The sequence below is a fragment of the Myxocyprinus asiaticus genome, chromosome 4, assembly GCF_019703515.2.
Source record: "Myxocyprinus asiaticus isolate MX2 ecotype Aquarium Trade chromosome 4, UBuf_Myxa_2, whole genome shotgun sequence".
Lineage (NCBI taxonomy): Eukaryota > Metazoa > Chordata > Actinopteri > Cypriniformes > Catostomidae > Myxocyprinus > Myxocyprinus asiaticus.
Window position 1 is genome coordinate 49,663,373 of NC_059347.1, and position 19,836 is coordinate 49,683,208.

The window sequence follows — 19,836 nt, forward strand, 5'->3', positions numbered from 1 at the left end:
CACTCCCACTTTGGCTCTCCATTAATGCAAAAAACTGAGACAAATGACAATGTGAGCTCTTCACTCTTTCTATTGTACAGTTTTACACACTGATTGTGACATTGTTTCAGGTGTGAGAATATCAGCATGAATGTTTTTCTTTTTCAGACAGAACAGTCTTTGACAGTCAGAAAACTTCTATTAGATACACTGGATACAAGTATCTGAGTAGTGTACCTATGACAAACATACAGTAAATACAATGCGAAATTCATCTGTAAACATGAAAATGTGCACTACTATATAAGTACACAGTCACAGCAAAATAAAGTGCCAGGTAATACTAGTAAAGTAATAATTATTAGTTTGTAAGAAGCTGAAGATTGTATGCAGACCTTTCTCTGTGTACATTTATTGTCACAGTAAATGTCCAGGCATGCTTTTACGTAAACTGGGACATCCAGAGCAAAGAACTCTCACCATTGAATGCAGCCAAAGCCTCTAAATTTTCTCCCATGTCTCCTGTTACAGTCAGAGACTGTTTCACCTTCAGGTTGGTTTCTCTGTGTGGAAAAGCAACAGAGAGAACAAATATACATGAAATCACAGAGATGCAAGAGCAGCAGTGAGCATTCCACTTGGCTCTGTACAGAACAAAGGCAGGATAGGCCTACTTCATGATACACAAATGTATCAAGTATAGCATCACTCTTTCTCTCACCCATCCAGCTCTGCAGTCTCAATATAGACCAAGTTGAGAGGTTCACTGCTGGACAACAGTAGCAGATCTGCCTTTGAGAGAAGGAAACAGAGAGACAATGTGACTCAGCAAATTCAGTTTTTTTATTTCAATGTGTCAGTTACATCTTAAAGTGGCTTACTGTTACAAACTCATTGTTCTCTAACTTGATGATATCACCCACTTGCACATTCATCCATTTCTCGCTTATCAGTCTATTGTTGAGAGAGAGAGGAGAAAGAATTCATCATGTCAAGCACATAAAACATCTTTCTGATATCAGCATGTTGCAATGCTTTTAGGGTGTGTGCATCATGTGTTTCTATTTGACTCATTAAATTTATGAATGTATATTCTCATTGGATTTGATATTGACATGCATACAAATGTGATAGGAGCACAAAAGGACTATTTTAAAACAACATCATTACACGTTTACACATCATTCCAGTAGCCATACATAGTGTGCATGCGAGTATGTGTGTTAGTTGTGGTTACTAGAACTATAACACACGAGTACAGGTCAGAACAACAGGAATAACCTTTCTATGTGTCTGCAGCTGCTTCCTGTTAGGATTTATTTGTTTGTTTACATTGAAAAATGTAAATATTCTAGACTAATCCTGAGACATCATAAGGTGGAAAAGACCTTTAATCCGAGGCATAGCCAAGGGTGGACTATGGTGGGCCTGGGCCCACCCAAATTAGACCCAGGCCCACCCAGAATATTAGAGATTATTCTTTGACTTCAAAAATATATTTATAGAATAGTTTAAAAAATGCATAAATTCTGATTTCTGAAAGTGTGAAAGATCTGTTTGAATGTGGCTTTTCTCTGTTGTTAAGGAAAATTTAGTAAAAAAAAAAAAAAAAAAAAACTGGGCAAAAACTTGGCCCATCCATTTTTATTGAGGCCCACCTAAAAGTAATTTCCTGGCTACACCCTTGCTTTAATGACTAGTTATAGAAAAATGAATGGAAGAAATCAAAAGGAATCATATTGGAGGCTTAAGTGATGGAAGTCCCACTTTTCAGTTAAGAAAGAGACACTTTATCACTTAACTGATAAAGGCATCAACTGTATTTATAATGCACAGGACAAACATGAAAAACTGATAAATAAATGTTTTTTTAGCCTCATTTGAGCTAAAGAGGGAACAATTATGACACCACTGTTGTCACATTTTATTTGTGTTTTCTGACATATCCTATTAAAATATAAGCTTAGTTTTGAAGATTTCATTCATTCCTCATCCTAATAGATGCTATCCTATTGTTGGTAAACCACTGAACTCATAATAGTAATAACTGCAGAGATGAGGCGAAAAACACAGTAAATATTGCAGCCACTCACTTTCCATTGATGAGCATGTCCACCTTACGGTTATTCACTTGCCTGTCACTTCTGTGGCGATTCTACAAATAAATGAAAGGACAAAAAAGACAGCAAGAAAATAATGAAGGAAAAGAGACCCAATGAAACTTATTGAAAGAACAAATAAGAAGCAAAAGAAGAGATGAAGCTATGAAAGATACTGTAAATAGTAACTCATATGATAATAAGTGAAGACAGCGAAGAGAAGCCCATCTTTGTTCACCCAAAACGTTTAATTCTGTCATAATTTACTCTTGTTGTTGTTGTTGTTGTTGTTGTTGTTCCTAACTCGTGTGGAGAGATGTTTGGCAAAATGTTAGCCTCCATCACTGTTCACTTTCATTCCATATTTTTCCAATCAGGGAAAGTGAATGGTGATTGAGGCTGACATTCTACCCATTATCTCCATTCATTTTCCAAAAAGAAAAAGTCATATGGACTTGGAAAAAAACAAGAGAATAAGTAAATTATGACAGAATTTTCATCTTAAGTCTGCTGTGTTCAAAAACAAGCTCATCCCAAGTTTTATGGAGGGAGGAATAAAGGGAGAAGAAGACAGGGAGGAATGGAGGAGTGAGGGTGTGTTGTTCTCAGATTCCCTGATTCCTCTGCACTCGCGTAAGCAGAAACATAAAGGATTATTGTGCTCTGTTAAGGCTGAGGTGGCTCCTGTTCACTCGATCATACTTTCCAGTCCATCGTGGACATATTCAGACCCGTAACCTTTCACTTTACAGTTTCTGCTGTTCGAAGGAAGTTCGTTTGGTGTATTAAATGACACCCATGTGCCAAAGTAAAGGCCATTTCAATTAGACATATGTTTAGGCTTCGGGGACATGCTGTCACTCTCATTAGGTAAATGCCATTTACTTCCTTAAGATTCACAGCCAAACAGAGGAAAAACCAGACTCGGCACAGTTTGGGTTCTGGCTGAGGGTTCTGCAGCTTCTCTGGATAACAGTGGGACAGCAAAGAAGATTGGGTGTCTCACTGTAGTCTGATTTCAACAATTAAAGTTAAATGCTTTGACAAACCGCAGTATTACGTAGCTATGAGCCACAGCAAAGTTAAACAATTCATATAAGAGCTTTTGAAAGGCAAAACAATAACAGACAAAACAGTCAAGGGACATTCAGATCCTGCGGTTTTCATTTAAGATGGGATAAAAGAAAGTAATATGAGAAAAAAAAAAGATTTAAGATCTTTGTTGCATACAGTCCCATGTGTGTACTTACAATATCATCAATGGCATCTTTGGCTGCAGTCACTGACAGTACCAACACCAGAGGGACAACAGTGGTGAACCACGACAGAGATGAAATAGCAGGAATAACCTACAACACACACACACACATATATAAACCGCACATACAGCATACAAGCCAAACACTCATGATGTGCCATCGAGGAGCATTAGGAGTGCTGCCTGATGTGGTGGCATGAAATATATTATTGCCTTGTATACATATTCAAATATTGGTTTTAAATTCCTAAACATACTTGGGGGACACATTAGAATTTATCTTTTTCCATTGCCTCCTATTCAAATGTCATTCAATTCAGCTCTGTGAGGTTTTATTTTCAGGATTTTCAGAACTTAAAAAAGCTTTATTCTTTGTCTTAAGTTTAGACCGGTATAGTGACATTCTAAGCACAAAACTTAAAAGTGACCAAAAACATGTAACAGTTGTGCTTTGGCAATGTGGGATTGCAATATCAGAGTAATAAATGCAAATTTCAGCAACATCCCGGAAGCCACACTACAGCATGAACTCACCGGGTTATTAAATTACAGGGGTCATGAGACACTTATTGTGTAAGCATTTAGTGATTTAGGATGTGTGAGGCATGGTTTGGTGCATGATACAGGAGGTCAGGGTCATATTTTGGTCACATTCTCAGCAAAATGCATGACTAAACAAAAATATAAAATTATGAGGAAACACCGTCTCACATCAGACCTAAATTCTAAATCAGAATGAAAATGACTGAATCATTTTTGAATTTTTTTGAATAATAAGTCAATTTGATAGATAGATAAATAAATACACACAAACCTGGACAAAGCATCCTTGGGCATCATCATTGTTGTAAGACCTACTAGCTAACAATACTATTACAATCTCAAAGACTAAACATGGTAACTATTTTCCAGAGCTCCCCTGAGAAAAATGGGATTTTATGCACCTGTAGTATGAGCAGGAAGAGGAAGTAGGCATTGGCGATCCTCTGGAACTGCTCAAACAAGTTGAGGGGCAGAAAGGTGAAGAGGTTGTATTTGGAGGTCTTGATGGCATTGGTCTATAGAAAGACAAGAAAGAGATGTTAGATATTAACCATATAGTTATTGAAAATTGTTGTGTAGACACTTCTTGACATGTAAACATGTCATGTGTGGAATATGTTAATTTTTTTTTTTTTATATTCACACATGCTTTATTTTATATTCTGATGACATGGCTTGTACTGTATGTTTGCATTTATGAATAAAGATGTTGCTCATCTGAATCTCAGAAAGAAACAATACAAAGAAGCATAAACACATAAATAATAACGAGAGTTCAAGTTCTTTAAATGGAACATGAAACCAGAAGAGTAAAAATGAAACACTGTGGTTGTGATCAGTTAAGAGGAAATTGGTTGGGTAGAGAAAATGTCATTATGACACATTCAGCCATCTATAACATTAGACAAAACAAAAATGCATAATATTTGCTGGTTTGGCTTTTCTTTACTCGACTGAACTGATTTGATACTCACAGCATATTTGAAGGATAAGTTATATTCTCTGTCGTTTGCTCTGATTTTCCTCTCCACTTCTAGAAAAAACATATAGAAAAAAGTGTGTTAAAAGAGCACCTTCTGATTTGAAACAATTAATCAATAATCTCCAAAGCACATTTTTAGGTGTCAAGCTTAAAGAAACAGTTAGTCATTCATTTAGCCTCATGTCAACACATGGAACATTTTTTAAAGAATCATTTCACAATTCTTGCTATACAAAAGCCCTATAATAATGTGAAGGGATTGTCCATATTTTTTACTGAAGAGTGCAATATAAGATTACAGGCTTGCTAATGTCACAAATTCAGTTGTATTTTGCTAGATATTCCAATAAATTTCTTCTAATATTCACAGATAAAGTATATGATCATGTTTAATACTTACTACATAATTAATCAGCACAACTATCCATTTTCTGATTGCTCAGTTACAGTGTGTGTGTGATGGCAGTGTTTAAATGCAGTAGACATTTACACACTCTCTCCAATTCATACAAACATTGTTTATCCTGTGTGAATCGATGGTAAACATTACAGACGTCCGCAGTAATAATTACTTTAGACATATGTCGGAAAAACGAATTCCGTCCGAATAGGGCTAAAGACAGTTCATAGTGACCATAGCAGTCAAGCTCTAAAGAGGACAAAACAACAACAATCAAAAAAACACCTTAAAAGACGTTCATATTACTTGTACACAATATTCCAAGTCCTCTAAAGTCATGCAATAGCTTTATGTGAGGAACTGACTGACATTTAAGCATTTATTCACTGATAATCTTCACCACAGCCAAAGCTTGCATGTAGCCCATTTTTGTGTCCAGAATTCAAAAGTAGTGCACAGTGTTGCATTACGACACAAGAAAGGACCAAAGCCATTTATCTGTCAATGACGTGTGTTGATGCGGTGTTTTTTTAAAATCTGAATGTTGACCAGGGTCAGAAATAAACTGGGGCTCGGGACAAAAATGCCCCCAAAATTCAGTTATTCTGAGTTATTCCGTTTTATTTGTAAAATTTTACATACTTCTTCAATTTTTATTTTAGGCCTTGGTATAAATATTATTGCATAAAACATAAGACAAGTAGAATTTATGTCTGTAAATTGATTAAAGGAATATTCCAGGTTCAATACAAGTTAAGTTCAATCGACAGCATTTGTGGCATAATGTTGATTACCACAAAAATGTATTTTGACTTGCTTCTCTGTTTCTTCAAAAAAAAAGAAGAAGCAAAAATCACAGTGAGGCACTTACAGTGGAAGTGAATGGGGGCCAATTTTTTATATAGCTACACGAAATAAACAATAAGCGTGTTAACGTGATTTTAGTGTGATAAAATCACTTACGAACTGTTTCTGTGTTAAGTTATAGCCAATTTTACAACTTTTTTGCCATGACGATGTAATGTCAACAAACTCTAAAACTCTAAAATGACTGTAAAAATGACAATTTAAACAACTTTACAGCTCAAATAATATAGAAGTTTTAACAGAATAATTAATGTAAGTGCTTTTATAAAATTATAAGCTTCAAATTTCTGTCTTTAAACCCTCCAAAAATTGGCCCCATTCACTTCCATTGTAAGTGCCTCACTGTAACCTCGATTTTAACTTTTTGTTTTTAAAAAAAAGGAGGGACGAGTCGAAATAAATATTTGTGGTAATCAATATTATGCCACAAATGCTGTTGATTGAGCTCACTTGTGCTGAACCTGCAATATTCCTTTAAATGGAAGTATTTTACACTTTTTTATATCATTAGAAAACCTATGATAAAGGTTAAAAACACCCTCAAAAATCAAATCCAGGGTTCAAATATTGGCCATTAATGGAAACAGTAATTTCTGACACTGATACCAACGCAGGCTAGATACAAGCTTTGGTGTAGGTGAAGATTATTACCAAATAAGGACTTTACTAGGGAATAAGTATCTGTTCCTCACACCAGTTATCCTATGACTTCAAAAGATTTGGAATATAGGGCACAAGTCTTATGAGCTACTTATATGGCGTTTTTGTTTGCCTTTTTGTTTTTTTGACAGTCCTCAAAGAACTGTCATACATTTGTTTCTCTCTACTTTTTAAAAGCATTCATGTTTGGAATAACATGAGGGTGAGTAAATAAGACAGCAATGACATATGTGTGACATCTGACTTTGAGGTTTGATGTGAAGCTGTGTGCAATGCATGTACCTTTCTCTTTCCTCCGCGTACAGTCTAAGCCAAAGAATGGCATAGCTTCCTTTTTTCTCAAAGATTAATCATGATTTCTCTGAAAAGAAAATACAATACTGTGTGAGAACCTCTTTAAGGAGGAGTGTGTAAGCTGCTTTACACATCATTGTAGCATTTAAACGTGAGAAATTAACCATGGCTGAGTGGCGAAGATTTCACAGAATGTGACAAAAAAAAGCCATATATATTTAAAACGTGGGAGCTACATGTCCCTGTAATGAATTCAACTGGCTTTTTGTTTTTTTATATATTTCATAATATTATATTTTAAGCCTAAGATTTTGTGCAAAGATTTGATCTTGTGCAATATTTATAAATAGTTCCAACGGGCAAATATTGTCCCATAATAACAATACAAAAAAACAGTGTTTTAATTTAATTATGTGTTTCAATAAATTTTGCACATCTATGCCACACCCTTTTTGAAAATAAATGCACACATGAACACAGACACATACTGTACACCCACATTCAGAGATTCCAAGTTTAGGAAAGAGCATTTATGAAACCCGCCCATTGGATAGGATTCCAGAGTGACTTTAGCAGAGTTAACTATAGAAACCACATGTGTGTTTAAGAATGTGCGTTTTGAAAATGCACGCTGCATCAGAAGCATGCGTGAAACACACATGCTAGTGGCACCTCTGGACGTGCTGTTTTCCACTGCGGCCGCAGCTTGGTAAGCTTGTCCACATCACTGAAAAATAACAAGTCGAATGAAAACCAAGAATAAATATTTAAGGGGTTACATGTCCTACTTAGGTTCAATTTGAAAACTTAAAGGGATAGTTCACACATAAATAAATAGCTTCTTCAATGGAACACAAAAGTAGATATTTTGGATAATGACGAAGCTCCATTAAAATAGTCCATACATACTTATACTGTAGATGGCTGAATGTGCTAACATTTGATCTACCCAATTCCATGATGATTTGAGTGCTATGGTAGAGGGGAAGATTATCATTGAAAAACATTTAACATTTTGGTCTGTTCCTCACGTAAGACCATTGTATGGCTTAACAAGCCTTGGAATACAATGCACAAGTTACTATATTTATGGCACTTTTTTTGTCCTTTTTGATGCTTGACAGCCTCTGGTCACTGTATGGTCTCATTGTGTGGAAAACAGCAGCTTTGACATTATGCAAGATATCTCCTTTTGTGTTGCGTGGAAGAAGGAAAATAATATGTGTTTGACACTAAATGAAGCTGAATAAATGATGACAGGATTTTAATTTTTGGGTGAACTATTCCTTTAACATCTTTGTTTTTTTTAAACATAAGTAATAACATTGTAATACTGGATATTACATTGGATTCTAAATATCATTGTAAACAGTATGATCAACAAATACATTATTTGTTCAATAACTGCAAAATAAATTGTTGTATGGAGTTTGGCATAAGAACTTCAAAAAAGTGAGTGATGATTTCAGCACTGAAGCATAAAAAAAAATCACCACATGTTCTGAGACAGAAAAATCATTTAAACCATATGCGCAAACTTCATAGTTAATTAAGTGTCAAATGAGGTCTTAAGATGCATGGAGAGCTAGATATGCAGAACAGGAGAAAAAAAGGAGCTACTGAATGAATGAACCGAGATAGCGATTGGGGAAAAAGAGACGTGAGTTCAATCATAACCACAGTGACAAATATGGGAGATTCTGGGGGGCAAAATTCTCAAAAACTAACCACACACACACACAACACACACACACACACACACACACACACACACAAAGAAACCACATATGCAAATGTTTTGAAGTGCATGCTTAAAACAGACATGCCTAAACAATGTCTTTTGCACTGCCACCAAAGTATGTTTAAACTGTAACCTCACTGTGAAACAACAATAGTCACTTTATACATACACACACACAAACAAATTCACATTACAAAAACTATAGGCACTATACGTATATGATGTGCATGCATTCTGAAAACAGGCAAAACTTTCAGGTTTACTAATCACTTAAAAAAACCCATTCTCTCTTTCACTCACTAACACATGTATACACTTTTAACACCATTTTGAAAGGTTCTGATATTGACCTAACAAATAAATTATTAAAAAAAATATTACTATCACATCCCTCAACTCTTTCATTCTAACAAATCACAGATGTTTCAGAGGTAGCACCTCTAATATACTCAAGATTCAATACTCTTATTTCCTCTGTTTAGAGGGAAAAATGCCTGGCTATTTTCCAAACACTGTCTGGAGTCTAGGAGTGAAAACGACTGGCACATGTGTGTATAAGTTTTCAGAAGGGCTATTGTATATCTTTCTGTTTTCCATCTTTCCTTTTGACACAAAGCCAAACAACTGTTTGAACCTTTTTGTCTGTCCCATGTTCTTGAGTAACATGATGATAACTCCAATCTGTCAAAACCCAAAGGGACGTGTGTACAATACAGTATGTGTGTGAGACTGTTATCTGAGTGAATACAGAATGAGAAATATGAGGGACAACTGAGGGAAATCCTGCATCTTTGATCATGTTTAGGGAGGTATAGGCATTTAGGCAATGCTGCTGAGCTCGGTGTGGTGTCTCAGAATACTTTACATGCTTGTGTGTGCTGGCATGCTCTGGTCACTATTGTTCTATCTACACACCACTTCAGATAATCTACAGGGCCCTGGGGAGTATTTTAAACTTTCTAGGACTGTAAATGTTGCAACTCAAACTCAAGTCTGGTAAACTGTGAGAGAATGGGGAAAGCATTGTGATTGTCAACATTTTGATTAACTGCTGACAGCTCTTACAAAAGAAGTAAGTGCTCACAAAAACAAGCGTGTACTTGTAGTCTAGACCCGGAATGGGAAAGCTTAAAAAGATAAGCAAAAGCAAGCACAAACAAACAAACAAACAAACAAACAAACAAAAAACTAGGAAAACAACGGAAACAATGAATTTTCACATACACAAAACAAACACCCATGTATTTCACAACAATTTGACTTTTTTTAATGTATTTTTTATTAATTTTTTTTATACATAAGTCTGTATTATAAGTCTCTAATGGATCAGTTTGGAATTCTGAATGGAACAGAATGCGAGCAGATTTTCACTTACCCCTCAGGACAGTATGAAACATGCATTAACTTCAAGATTCTTCAGAAATGCAGTAACTGTCTACTCTGCCACTCCAAACTGAAGATGCATACTTAAAGTTTAACCTAAATAAAAGCTAGTCTAATTTTTCCAAATTTGGTAAACCACATGTTCCTTTTTAGTGATGAAAACATCATGTCATGAACAAGATTACAAGACAGGAACTAACAGGAAAGGAAGTATTCTCTCTTTGAAGCTTTAGGTTTGTGTTTAGGGAAGTGTCCCTCAGACATGCAAAACTCATCCACAGAGCTGCAGGAGGGCTGATAGAGTTACTGGCTCTATAATTATGAATCAGGACAGCACAGAGAGCAGACGGCTCATGCTGTGAGACATAACTTTTCCTGTAGTATTCGGATTAAATGGTTAGTGAAGGAATGTTGTCTTTAACCGGTGCTTTCCAAGCAGAACACACAAATAAACACAAGCACTCATCCAGCACTAATGCACTAGGAGAGTTTTCAGCTGATGTTGATAACCTGAAAATGCACTCATGTCAGCCAATTAATCGGCCGAGACAAAATAATTGCTTACTACTAATCTCTACGAAACCCACCCTGAAGCAGAACCTCTTTTTTAGCTGAAGATAAGCAGCCAGGTCTCATGAAATTTACTTGAGCATTGCAAAGTTTTTGCAAAATTGAAATTACGTGCTTCATTACACATGTGGCTGTAATTTTCAAGTGAAATGTCCAGCGGGGGGAGCCAAAACTGAGTGAATTGAGATTGTAATCAGTCGAGGTTTTTAAGGTGAATTTTAGATGGAGGTTTTAATAAGTAAAACGTACCTCACTAACCTAAAAGTTTACCCTAAACCTAACCAATAGTGTCCGAAAAGATAAATGAGAGTTTTACAAAACAGATATCCTTACCTTAACCAACACCTAACCCTAACCGATAGCATTTTAAAATGCAAATTCGAAAAAAAAAAGAAGAAAACACATCAACTGAAGCAAACACATAATTCTGTGTCGCTTCTATGTCACTTTCACTTTCGAGCATCTTAGGCTCGACTCGAACCGCGCCCGTCAAGCTCAAAATCCAATGCTCTACCAGGTGAGCTACCAATCAAGCTAATGACATTGGAATAAGTGTGTATATGCTGGGGCAGAGCTAGGGGGTGGCCTGGGGTGGCCGTGGCCACCACAGACTGAAGCCTGGCCACCCAATTGGCCACCCCACTCGCAATTGCCGTTTTGGTCATTTTTTGTTTTGGGCACAATTTAGTTAGTCTTTCTACACCAACACCCACCATCCCCCAAACACCCCGTCCGACGATACGAACAACCCCCTCCCCATACTTTGACTGATGATGGCAGCTAATCTATTTTAGAATCCATGAGTTGTTCCTGTCTAATTTAATTCAAGATTAATAAATTATGAATTAAAACTGATTTTTACATTTAGATAAACTACAATTTTCTGAAGATTGCCATTTGCATATGCATACATCGCTACCACAATGCAAGGCTGTTTTAGGTGGTTGTTAGGGAATTGTTTTGCTGTTTCTAATGTGCTGTGATTTTTTTTTATTTTTATGCATTGCTATGCCTTAGCAAGCATCACAAATAATAAGTTACCATCATACTAGCTCTGTGCTGTAAAAATCCACTGTATTACTTCTTTTTGCTTTGATTGCAAATTTCCTCATGGGATTAATAAAGTGAACAATTAAACTTCCTTGTACATTAATTCCTGAAGTATATAGATTTAAACTGATTTCCTATAAAACTCTCAGATAATGGGAACACTTGATATTTCAACTACCTTAAATTGAGATTCACTTTGCCTGTGGCCAGCTTTCGATTAAACAAATTACATATTTAAAAACAAAAACAAAAAACAAACAAACAAACAAACAAACAAACAGATCGTATAGGAAGGTATAAAATCTATTAATCCTGACTAAATGGAAAATCCATAATACCAGAGCAGACAATGACTGAATAATTCATAAAAATCTTTACAACGGTGCTTAGGTAACAGCAAAAGAAGGAGAGAATGTTGGCCTCTCACTTTACCAGATAAAGGCATGTAATTTCGAATGACCATTTAATTATTTATCCATTAACAATAACAACCTGTCAAGGAGATAATCATATTTGATCAAACAGGGTCTGCTGTGTGTTGTCACTACATTATTTATCAGCTTTATTTGACATGAAGAGTTACATGAAACACCAGTGGAACTCAGGGTCAAGCTACAGTCACAGACATAACCAAAAGCGATTACACACATTACACGACACTGAGAGTCAGGGACAAACTCAATACCTGAAGAGAACCAGACCTCAAACTGTACTAAACAAGACAGTGCTCAACAAAACTGTCTTATCAAACCTGCTCTTAAGAACTGTATGCAGCGAAAAATGGTTCTTGATAAGAAACAGGTGCTGCAAAGAACTATTAAAGACATTTAGCTGGTTGCAAGAAACTGCTTTAGTTAAGTAAACCCTTAGTGACAATAGTCGTACAAGTATAACCCTGCAATTGGGCCCTTGTTTTAAGAATTTTAAGGAGTGTAGTGGTAACAAGATTTTGACATATTCTGCAAAAATTGTGAGTGGTAATTCCGTGCAAAACTCTCTTATCTTCATCAGGTCATAAGGTGTTTAAAACTTTTACAGAAGCTTCAGCAGAATTAACACATTATGAGGATTCTGTTTTTTGTCAGTAGAAAAATGCTAATACTGCTAATATCTGATGGTTTTAAAGGGATAGTTCACCCAAAAATAAAAAATTCTGTTCTCATGAACTCAACCCCATGTTATTTCAAACCCCTTTGACTTTCTTTCTTCCATGGAACACAAAAGATATTTAGCAGTATGTAACGTTCTGACAGCCTTCATGCCACTTCATTTTTATTGTATGGAAAAAAGATGCAATGAGAGTGAATGGTGACTGAGACTAACATGCTGCCTAAAATGTATGTTTGTGTTCCACTGAAGAAAGAAAGTCATAGAAATTTGGAACAACATGAGGGTGAGTAAATGACAAAACTATCATTTTATCACTTCATATCTGACTGGCATACACATAGAAAAAGATGTCAAACTGTTTAAGAGCTGCCAGAGTTAATGTATAAACACCCTGACTCAGACATGCTCCAAAAAATCTTCACATTAAAGAGTGATTAATAAAGCCCCCAGATTAAGAAAACAGACATGAAAAGGTCAGTTTCAGGCGTGTTGTACCATAATAATAATCTACTAAAATTAAGACACCTACAGTGAATGCAGGAAGAGATTCAAAGATTTCATTTCTAATGTTATCACTTCTGCTGCTTTCAAAATAAACCAGGTCAAGTCAAGAAATAACAAAAAGTGACAAAATATTCATCTTAAGGGCATAGTTCACCCAAATAATGACAATTCTGTCATCATTTATCTATATGCAACCTAGTCTCATAGAATGAACGTTACTCTATATACATGTACATTTTTGCAAACTGACTTGTACATGCCGCTTTCTACGTTTTGCTGCAGTTTCCTTATAAAATGAACACTAGAGGCACTACAACAACTTTGTGGTATAATCACTGTCACACAAATCATGAGTACAATTGCTGATTTTGTATTTTTCACTCTATTGCTCACCCCCCACTATGTTATGATATCAAAATAGTTTTACTTTAATGCATGATTTGAAAAAAACGAAACATTTTGACACTTGCATTACAGACCCACCTACATATACACACTTATTCCCATGCCTTTAACTTGCTTGGTAGCTCACCTGTTAGAGCATTGGACTTTGGGTTTAAAGGTCACGGTGCGAGTCCAGCCAAAGACGCATGAAAGAGAAAATGGCTTAGAAGTGACACAAAATTGCTTAAGTTTATGGTTTTTTTATTTATTTATTTTTTTTATTTGCATTTTAAACACTATCGGTTAGGGCTAGGTTTAGGTTAAGGGTAAGGATATCTGTTTTGTTAAACTCTCATTTATCTTTTCGAACACTATTGGTTAGGTTTAGGGGACAGTTTTAGGTTAGGGAGGTATGTTTTACTTATTAAACCCTCCATCTAAAATTCACCTTAAAAACCTCGTCAGATTACAACCTCATTTTGCTCAGTTTTGGTGGCCCCCGCTGGATATTTCACTTGAATACTGCAGACAAACGTGTGATGAAGCACGTAATTTCAGTTTTGCAAAAATGTTGCAATGCTCACGTAATTTTAATGAGACCAGGCTGTCTATTTGACTTAATTTCTTCTGTGGAACACAAAAGGAGATATTAGGCAGAATGACAGCCTCAGTCACTGTTCACTTTCATTGCATCTTTTTTTCCATACAATGAAAGTGAATGGTGACTGAGCCTAACATGCTGAATAATATCTCCTTTTGTGTTCCACGGAAGAAAGTCATACAGGTTTGGAACAACATAAGGGTGAGTAAATGATAAATTGTAATTTGTGAATGAACTATACATTTAAGGATATCACTTAAGTATTACACAAGACAGCAGTGGTTCAGAAAGTTCTTACCAGCTGTTACAGTGCACTCAGCTGAACTTTGGCAACAAAATGCAAATTTCCAAACCACCTAAACTAAAATTCAAGTCTATTGAGACACCTACTGTAGAGAATGTAGCTGTAACAGAAACTCACCCAAGGGCTGTGTATCAGCATAAACTGCTCACTCTTTCCACCTCCCTTTCAAAACTCCACTGAGATATGGGGAGAATGAACAACTCTCTCACTCTCAAGCCGGCTATCTAACTTCTTGTGTTTTTCAGGACTGTTTGCTGATCCCCACCTCCTAACCTTGACCTCGGCGATACCCCTAAACTTTAGCCTCGAGATTCTCACCGTAAGGGTCCTTCGGTGACACCTCAGTGTATGTAGGTATAGTGTGTAATCCAGCCAAATCCATACTACAACCAGAGATCACCAGAAGTCATCTACAGTCTCCTCCTCTTTGTCTCATTTTCTCCGCCTCCTTTCTCCGCTTCACAGTCTTCCATCTGCTCTCACTTTGTGTTGATAGGAAACAGGGAGTGCAGGCATCCAGCGTAGACTCATTCACACAAACACACATACATAGACCCCACCACACACACCCAATATAAACAAGGAAAAGGGAAGGTCAACATGGTCTTCTGTGTGTTAAACTTTCTTTCTGTACTAGTGTCACATTATCTGTTTAAGGTAATATTTACTCGACGTGTTCCTGTGTAGCAAACTCTGACTCTGTCAAACTTTTGTCCAGAACACCACACATCTCCCCTTCTCTCACACTTAACTGCAAAGTACTGATTTCCTGCACGTCAAAAAAGGAAGCAACCCTTTTTTTTTTTTCTCATTCCACAAGACGCTGACAGAGAACAGCAGTACTGAGCATGCTCTCTACAACCACAAGACCACACACAAAGCAAACATATAATGGCCTCAAGTCACACTTAATAAAATATACAAAGTCTTTGCATTACAGTATATTACAAAATTGTCCAAACCAAGTGGCATTATTTTTAAGAAATATAGCACAAACACTTTTCAAGGAAAATATCTGTTAGATTTAAAAATGATAAAGCAATAGGTATATTGTTAAAAATTCAGTCAAAAAGTATTTTGAAACCTTCCAGTTCAGGCTGACAAACATTTTTAAGCATATTCATAGGTAACATGACAAACAACACCTGTGGTTACTCTGCTAGGTCGCCTGTGTGAACTTGAGGGGAACTGACTTCATTTATCTACAACCAGTTGCATGAAAGAAATTGAAAACTGTAGTTCTGAGAAAAGGTCTAACATCATTTGTATGCAGATACCACTTGGTTTGATATTTTGTATCTCATGCAATAACATTCAGACATTTCAAAGTGTTTCTTCAGTGTATAAATACTTTTAGGGGCAACTGAATTTAATAAAAGGAAAGTGTTATATCGGTAACCTTATAATGAATCCATTAAAAAAAGAAAATAAAACATGAGAAAGGTTTGTAGCCATACCATTATCCAAACTCCTAAAAAACACTCATACTGCCACACAAACACACAAAGTACTTTAAGTCATTAAACAGTGTCCAATTCCCTGCATATTTATAGTACACATATATAAGAGCATTCATGCTTATCAATGTTGATTATACTTCACATAAACAATTCTCCATCTGTCGGAAAACCAAAATGGTTAACAAAGCTTTTTTTATTATATGAAATATGAATGTGAAATTATTATATAAAATAAATAATAATAATAATAATAATAATAATAATAATAATAATGTAAATACCTTGTTGTTTATAGATTGGTGACCTTAAAATACCTAAAAAATGCAGAAGTGAGAAATATGTCGAGCGGGACACAAAAATGGCTATACTTATTATACAAATGTCACAAAATTACATTTGCCCTTCAATTAGCAAATATAAGCATTAAAAAGGAAGAAAGCAGAGTTTTAATACAACAAAGAAGGCCTTACCTCTGGTGCAATGACTTTTAAAAATGGTCACATCACTCAAGGCAGGGGTCAGGGAAAGGAAATGGTCAGGTAGTTCCAAACAACAAGCCCATTAAGGGTGATACTGCCATACCTGGATCAGATTTCTCTGGAGAAACTTCTAAAGAGAAGAGGAACACTATCAAATATACTGCAATTGACATGCTTCTTCCACCAGAATGGAGGAAGTGATTTGAAAGAAAGAGCCAGAATCATGTTAAGAGGTAGAATGACAGAGTGTGTATAGGAAATAAAAAACAAGACAGGGAAAGATCTTATTTTGTACTTCATTGCACTGCATAATTCCCATACTTCCATTTGTCTTATTTCATAGTTCTAATGACTTCACTATTATACTAAAAGTGGAAAATAATATTAAAACAAATGAGTAGGTGTGTCCAAACGTTTGACTGGTACTATATATATATATATATACAGTATATATATATATATATATATATATATACACACACACACACATACAGCATACATTTTTTGTTACACTCAAGTTTTTATTTTTTCTGCTTATTAGCAGCAGTGATAACATTCAAAATCAAAGATTTTATGGACCAAAAGATTAGCTATTTATTCAAACAGAATCACAAAGAGATTCAGTTTATAAACCGTTTATAAACAATTCCAAATATCAATACAAGTTATAGTTGATCACTATGATTTTGTCCATCATTTAAAATAAACAAATAGCTTCCCACATTTTGACAAAACATAAACAAAACAAAAAAACAATTTAAATGAATAAAAACCTGTTATTTGAACTTTTTACAATGAATACATGCACATGTAGTAGTCTATTTTATAGATTATGTGCACATCTGTTTGGTTGTGCATACTGTATATCCCAAAAAAACCCAAATAATAATAAATCTAAATGACAGCTCAATTAGACCACACACACACAAAAAAAAAAAAAAAAAAAAAAAAAAAAGTGAACATACAAACTATTTGGCACAAGGTAAACAGTTTCATGACTCTCTTCTCATTGGCTGGCACTACTGGTTGGTCTATAGATGTATTTATTTAGGTATTTATTTTTAATAGGCCATAGTTGAACAAATAAAAAAATCTGTTCCAAGCTAACAGAAATTGACAATTGTCTTTGGAGTAGTTTTACCACAAGTTGAACAGAAATATCTTTCAAAAAAATCTTTCCATCTAAAGATGGCTAGTGTTTTCAAGATATCACATTCATATTAATAGGAATTTATATTAATAAGACCAATGAAAAATAGTGTGTTTCTAAATGTGCATGTGTCAGTCAGAGGTTGAGCAGCAAATGATGAGATTCATGCAAAGGAATGAATATTTAGACCACTTCTCCCACTTAGAAGGCCACAACGAACAGTGTGAAATGATCCCATAGACTCATGATTTGGCAAAACATCTCTTGGACCGTCTTATATTTGAAATGTGTCTAGCACATACAGTATACATTTTCTGAAATCACAGGTATGATTCAGTCACAAAGCCTTCTGATACGCTTTAAATAACCTCAAATTATTTAATTCTTTAAAATGAATACTCTCTCTTCTGCTACTCTCTTCTCATTGCAAACACTTCATCTAGCATAGTTGACGGTCATAAGCATAGATGCAAAGCCAGTCAAACAGTACATAACTCTTAAGGCTTTGAATAAACAATCACAATTTTAAACACAGTGTGGGTCCTTTTGGGTAGAGTTTATGACTGTGTATGTTTGTCTGTCAGTTATTGTCAGAAAGTCTTATAATATGTCAGTCACACTGTCCAGTATTATCAAAGTCTTGTGTCTCTCTTCCTTTCTTCCCTTTTTTGGTCTAGTTCAACCTGTCAGTTTGTATCGTTATTAATGATTGGAGAGGTCAACTTTCTCTTTGTCTTATCTTCACCTGCCCTCCTCAACTGGTCTAGTCTCAGATTTTAGTTTTACGAACTCTTTGGCGACCTCATCATTTGAGCGCTGAGAGAGAATGCGCAGCGTGGTGGTCCCGGTTTCATCCATGTTGATGCGTGGGCCCAAGGGGCACCAGCACACGCAGCTCTTCCGGTCTGCTGCATCACGCAACTGTAGTACTGCGATTCCAACCACCCGGTCAGCGCGGCCAAAACAGTAGTCCTTTACAGTTATCTGAATCTCATAACAGTCCAGACTCACGCCTTTACCCAACACACTGAAAAGGAGAGAGAGACATATGAGGTTGTGATAAGAGGGATGGAATACACTAGTGTGTCATTCTTAGTACTGTAACGTCAAAAAGATGAGTCGTTAGCTGACATTAATGTATACTATTGTTATTGTCTTTTCTACTAACCTTGTAGGTAACCATAAAATTAATACAATAACTACAGTTTAAATGAAGTGTGTACTTTCTCAACCATTCTTGTCAACAAACAGAATTGCAAAAACATTTTCAAACAAGTATTAGATTAGAAAACCGGCCTACCAATGGTTAGTCAAAACAGATGATCCTGCTCCAAACTCACACCATTGGTTAATGGAATAGTTTGCCCAAAAATGAAAATTCTCCTATCATTTACTCACCCTCATGCCATCCCAGAGGTGTATGACTTCTTTCTTCTGTAGAACACCAAATAAGATTTTTAGAAAAATATCTCAGCTCTGTAGGTCCATACAATGCAAGTAAATGGTGATCAGACCTTTGTAGCACCAAAAATTACATAAAGGAAACATAGAAGTAACCCAGAAGACTCCAGTGGTTAAATCCATCTTCAGAAGCGATATGATAGGTGTGGGTGAGAAACAGATAAAAATGTAAGTCCTTTTTTTACTCTAAATCTCCACTTTCACTTTTACATCTGAAAGTCACATGTGGTGCCTGTTTAGTTTCACTTTCACATCTAAAAGTAAAAGTTAAAGTGGAGATTTAGAGTATAAAAACACTTAAATATTGTTTTGTTTCTCACCCACACCTATTATATTGCTTCTGAATATAAAGATTTAAACACTGGAGTCATATGGAGACTTTTATGTTTCCTTTATGTGATTGTTGGAGCTACAAAGGTCTGATCACCATTCAATTGCATTGTATGGACCTACAGAGCAGAGATATTCTTCTAAAAATCTTTGTTTCTGTTCTGCTGAAGAAAGAAAGTCATAAACATAGGGACGGCATGAGGGTGAGTAAATGATAAGAGAATTTT

The 19,836-nt window shown here is 35.6% G+C and overlaps 2 protein-coding genes across 14 annotated transcripts in view; both read right to left on the reverse strand.

Moving 5' to 3' along the window:
- LOC127439297 (probable phospholipid-transporting ATPase IM) overlaps nucleotides 1–16,503 on the reverse strand; it is a 47,804-nt gene extending 31,301 nt beyond the window's left edge. Inside the window, exons 1-10 of one of the 13 annotated variants that reach the window (XM_051695568.1) lie at nucleotides 16,471–16,503; nucleotides 7,582–7,809; nucleotides 7,071–7,149; nucleotides 4,854–4,912; nucleotides 4,281–4,394; nucleotides 3,329–3,427; nucleotides 2,073–2,134; nucleotides 861–933; nucleotides 701–771; nucleotides 460–542 (exon numbers count right to left, since the gene is read on the reverse strand). In XM_051695568.1, the coding sequence (XP_051551528.1) occupies nucleotides 460–542; nucleotides 701–771; nucleotides 861–933; nucleotides 2,073–2,134; nucleotides 3,329–3,427; nucleotides 4,281–4,394; nucleotides 4,854–4,912; nucleotides 7,071–7,113 (604 nt within the window). In that variant the 5' untranslated portion in view covers nucleotides 7,114–7,149; nucleotides 7,582–7,809; nucleotides 16,471–16,503. Of the gene's footprint in view, nucleotides 1–459; nucleotides 543–700; nucleotides 772–860; nucleotides 934–2,072; nucleotides 2,135–3,328; nucleotides 3,428–4,280; nucleotides 4,395–4,853; nucleotides 4,913–7,070; nucleotides 7,150–7,581; nucleotides 10,908–14,846; nucleotides 15,799–16,470 lie in introns of those variants that run through there. The other 12 variants (XM_051695610.1, XM_051695604.1, XM_051695601.1 and 9 more) reach the window with 12 other exon arrangements.
- A 682-nt stretch (nucleotides 16,504–17,185) lies between these two features.
- Nucleotides 17,186–19,836, reverse strand: part of LOC127439772 (protein unc-13 homolog B) — a 49,757-nt gene continuing 47,106 nt past the window's right edge. Inside the window, exon 43 of the mRNA XM_051695995.1 lies at nucleotides 17,186–18,845. Within this exon, the coding sequence (XP_051551955.1) occupies nucleotides 18,560–18,845 (286 nt within the window). The 3' untranslated portion in view covers nucleotides 17,186–18,559. The remainder of the gene's footprint in view (nucleotides 18,846–19,836) is intronic.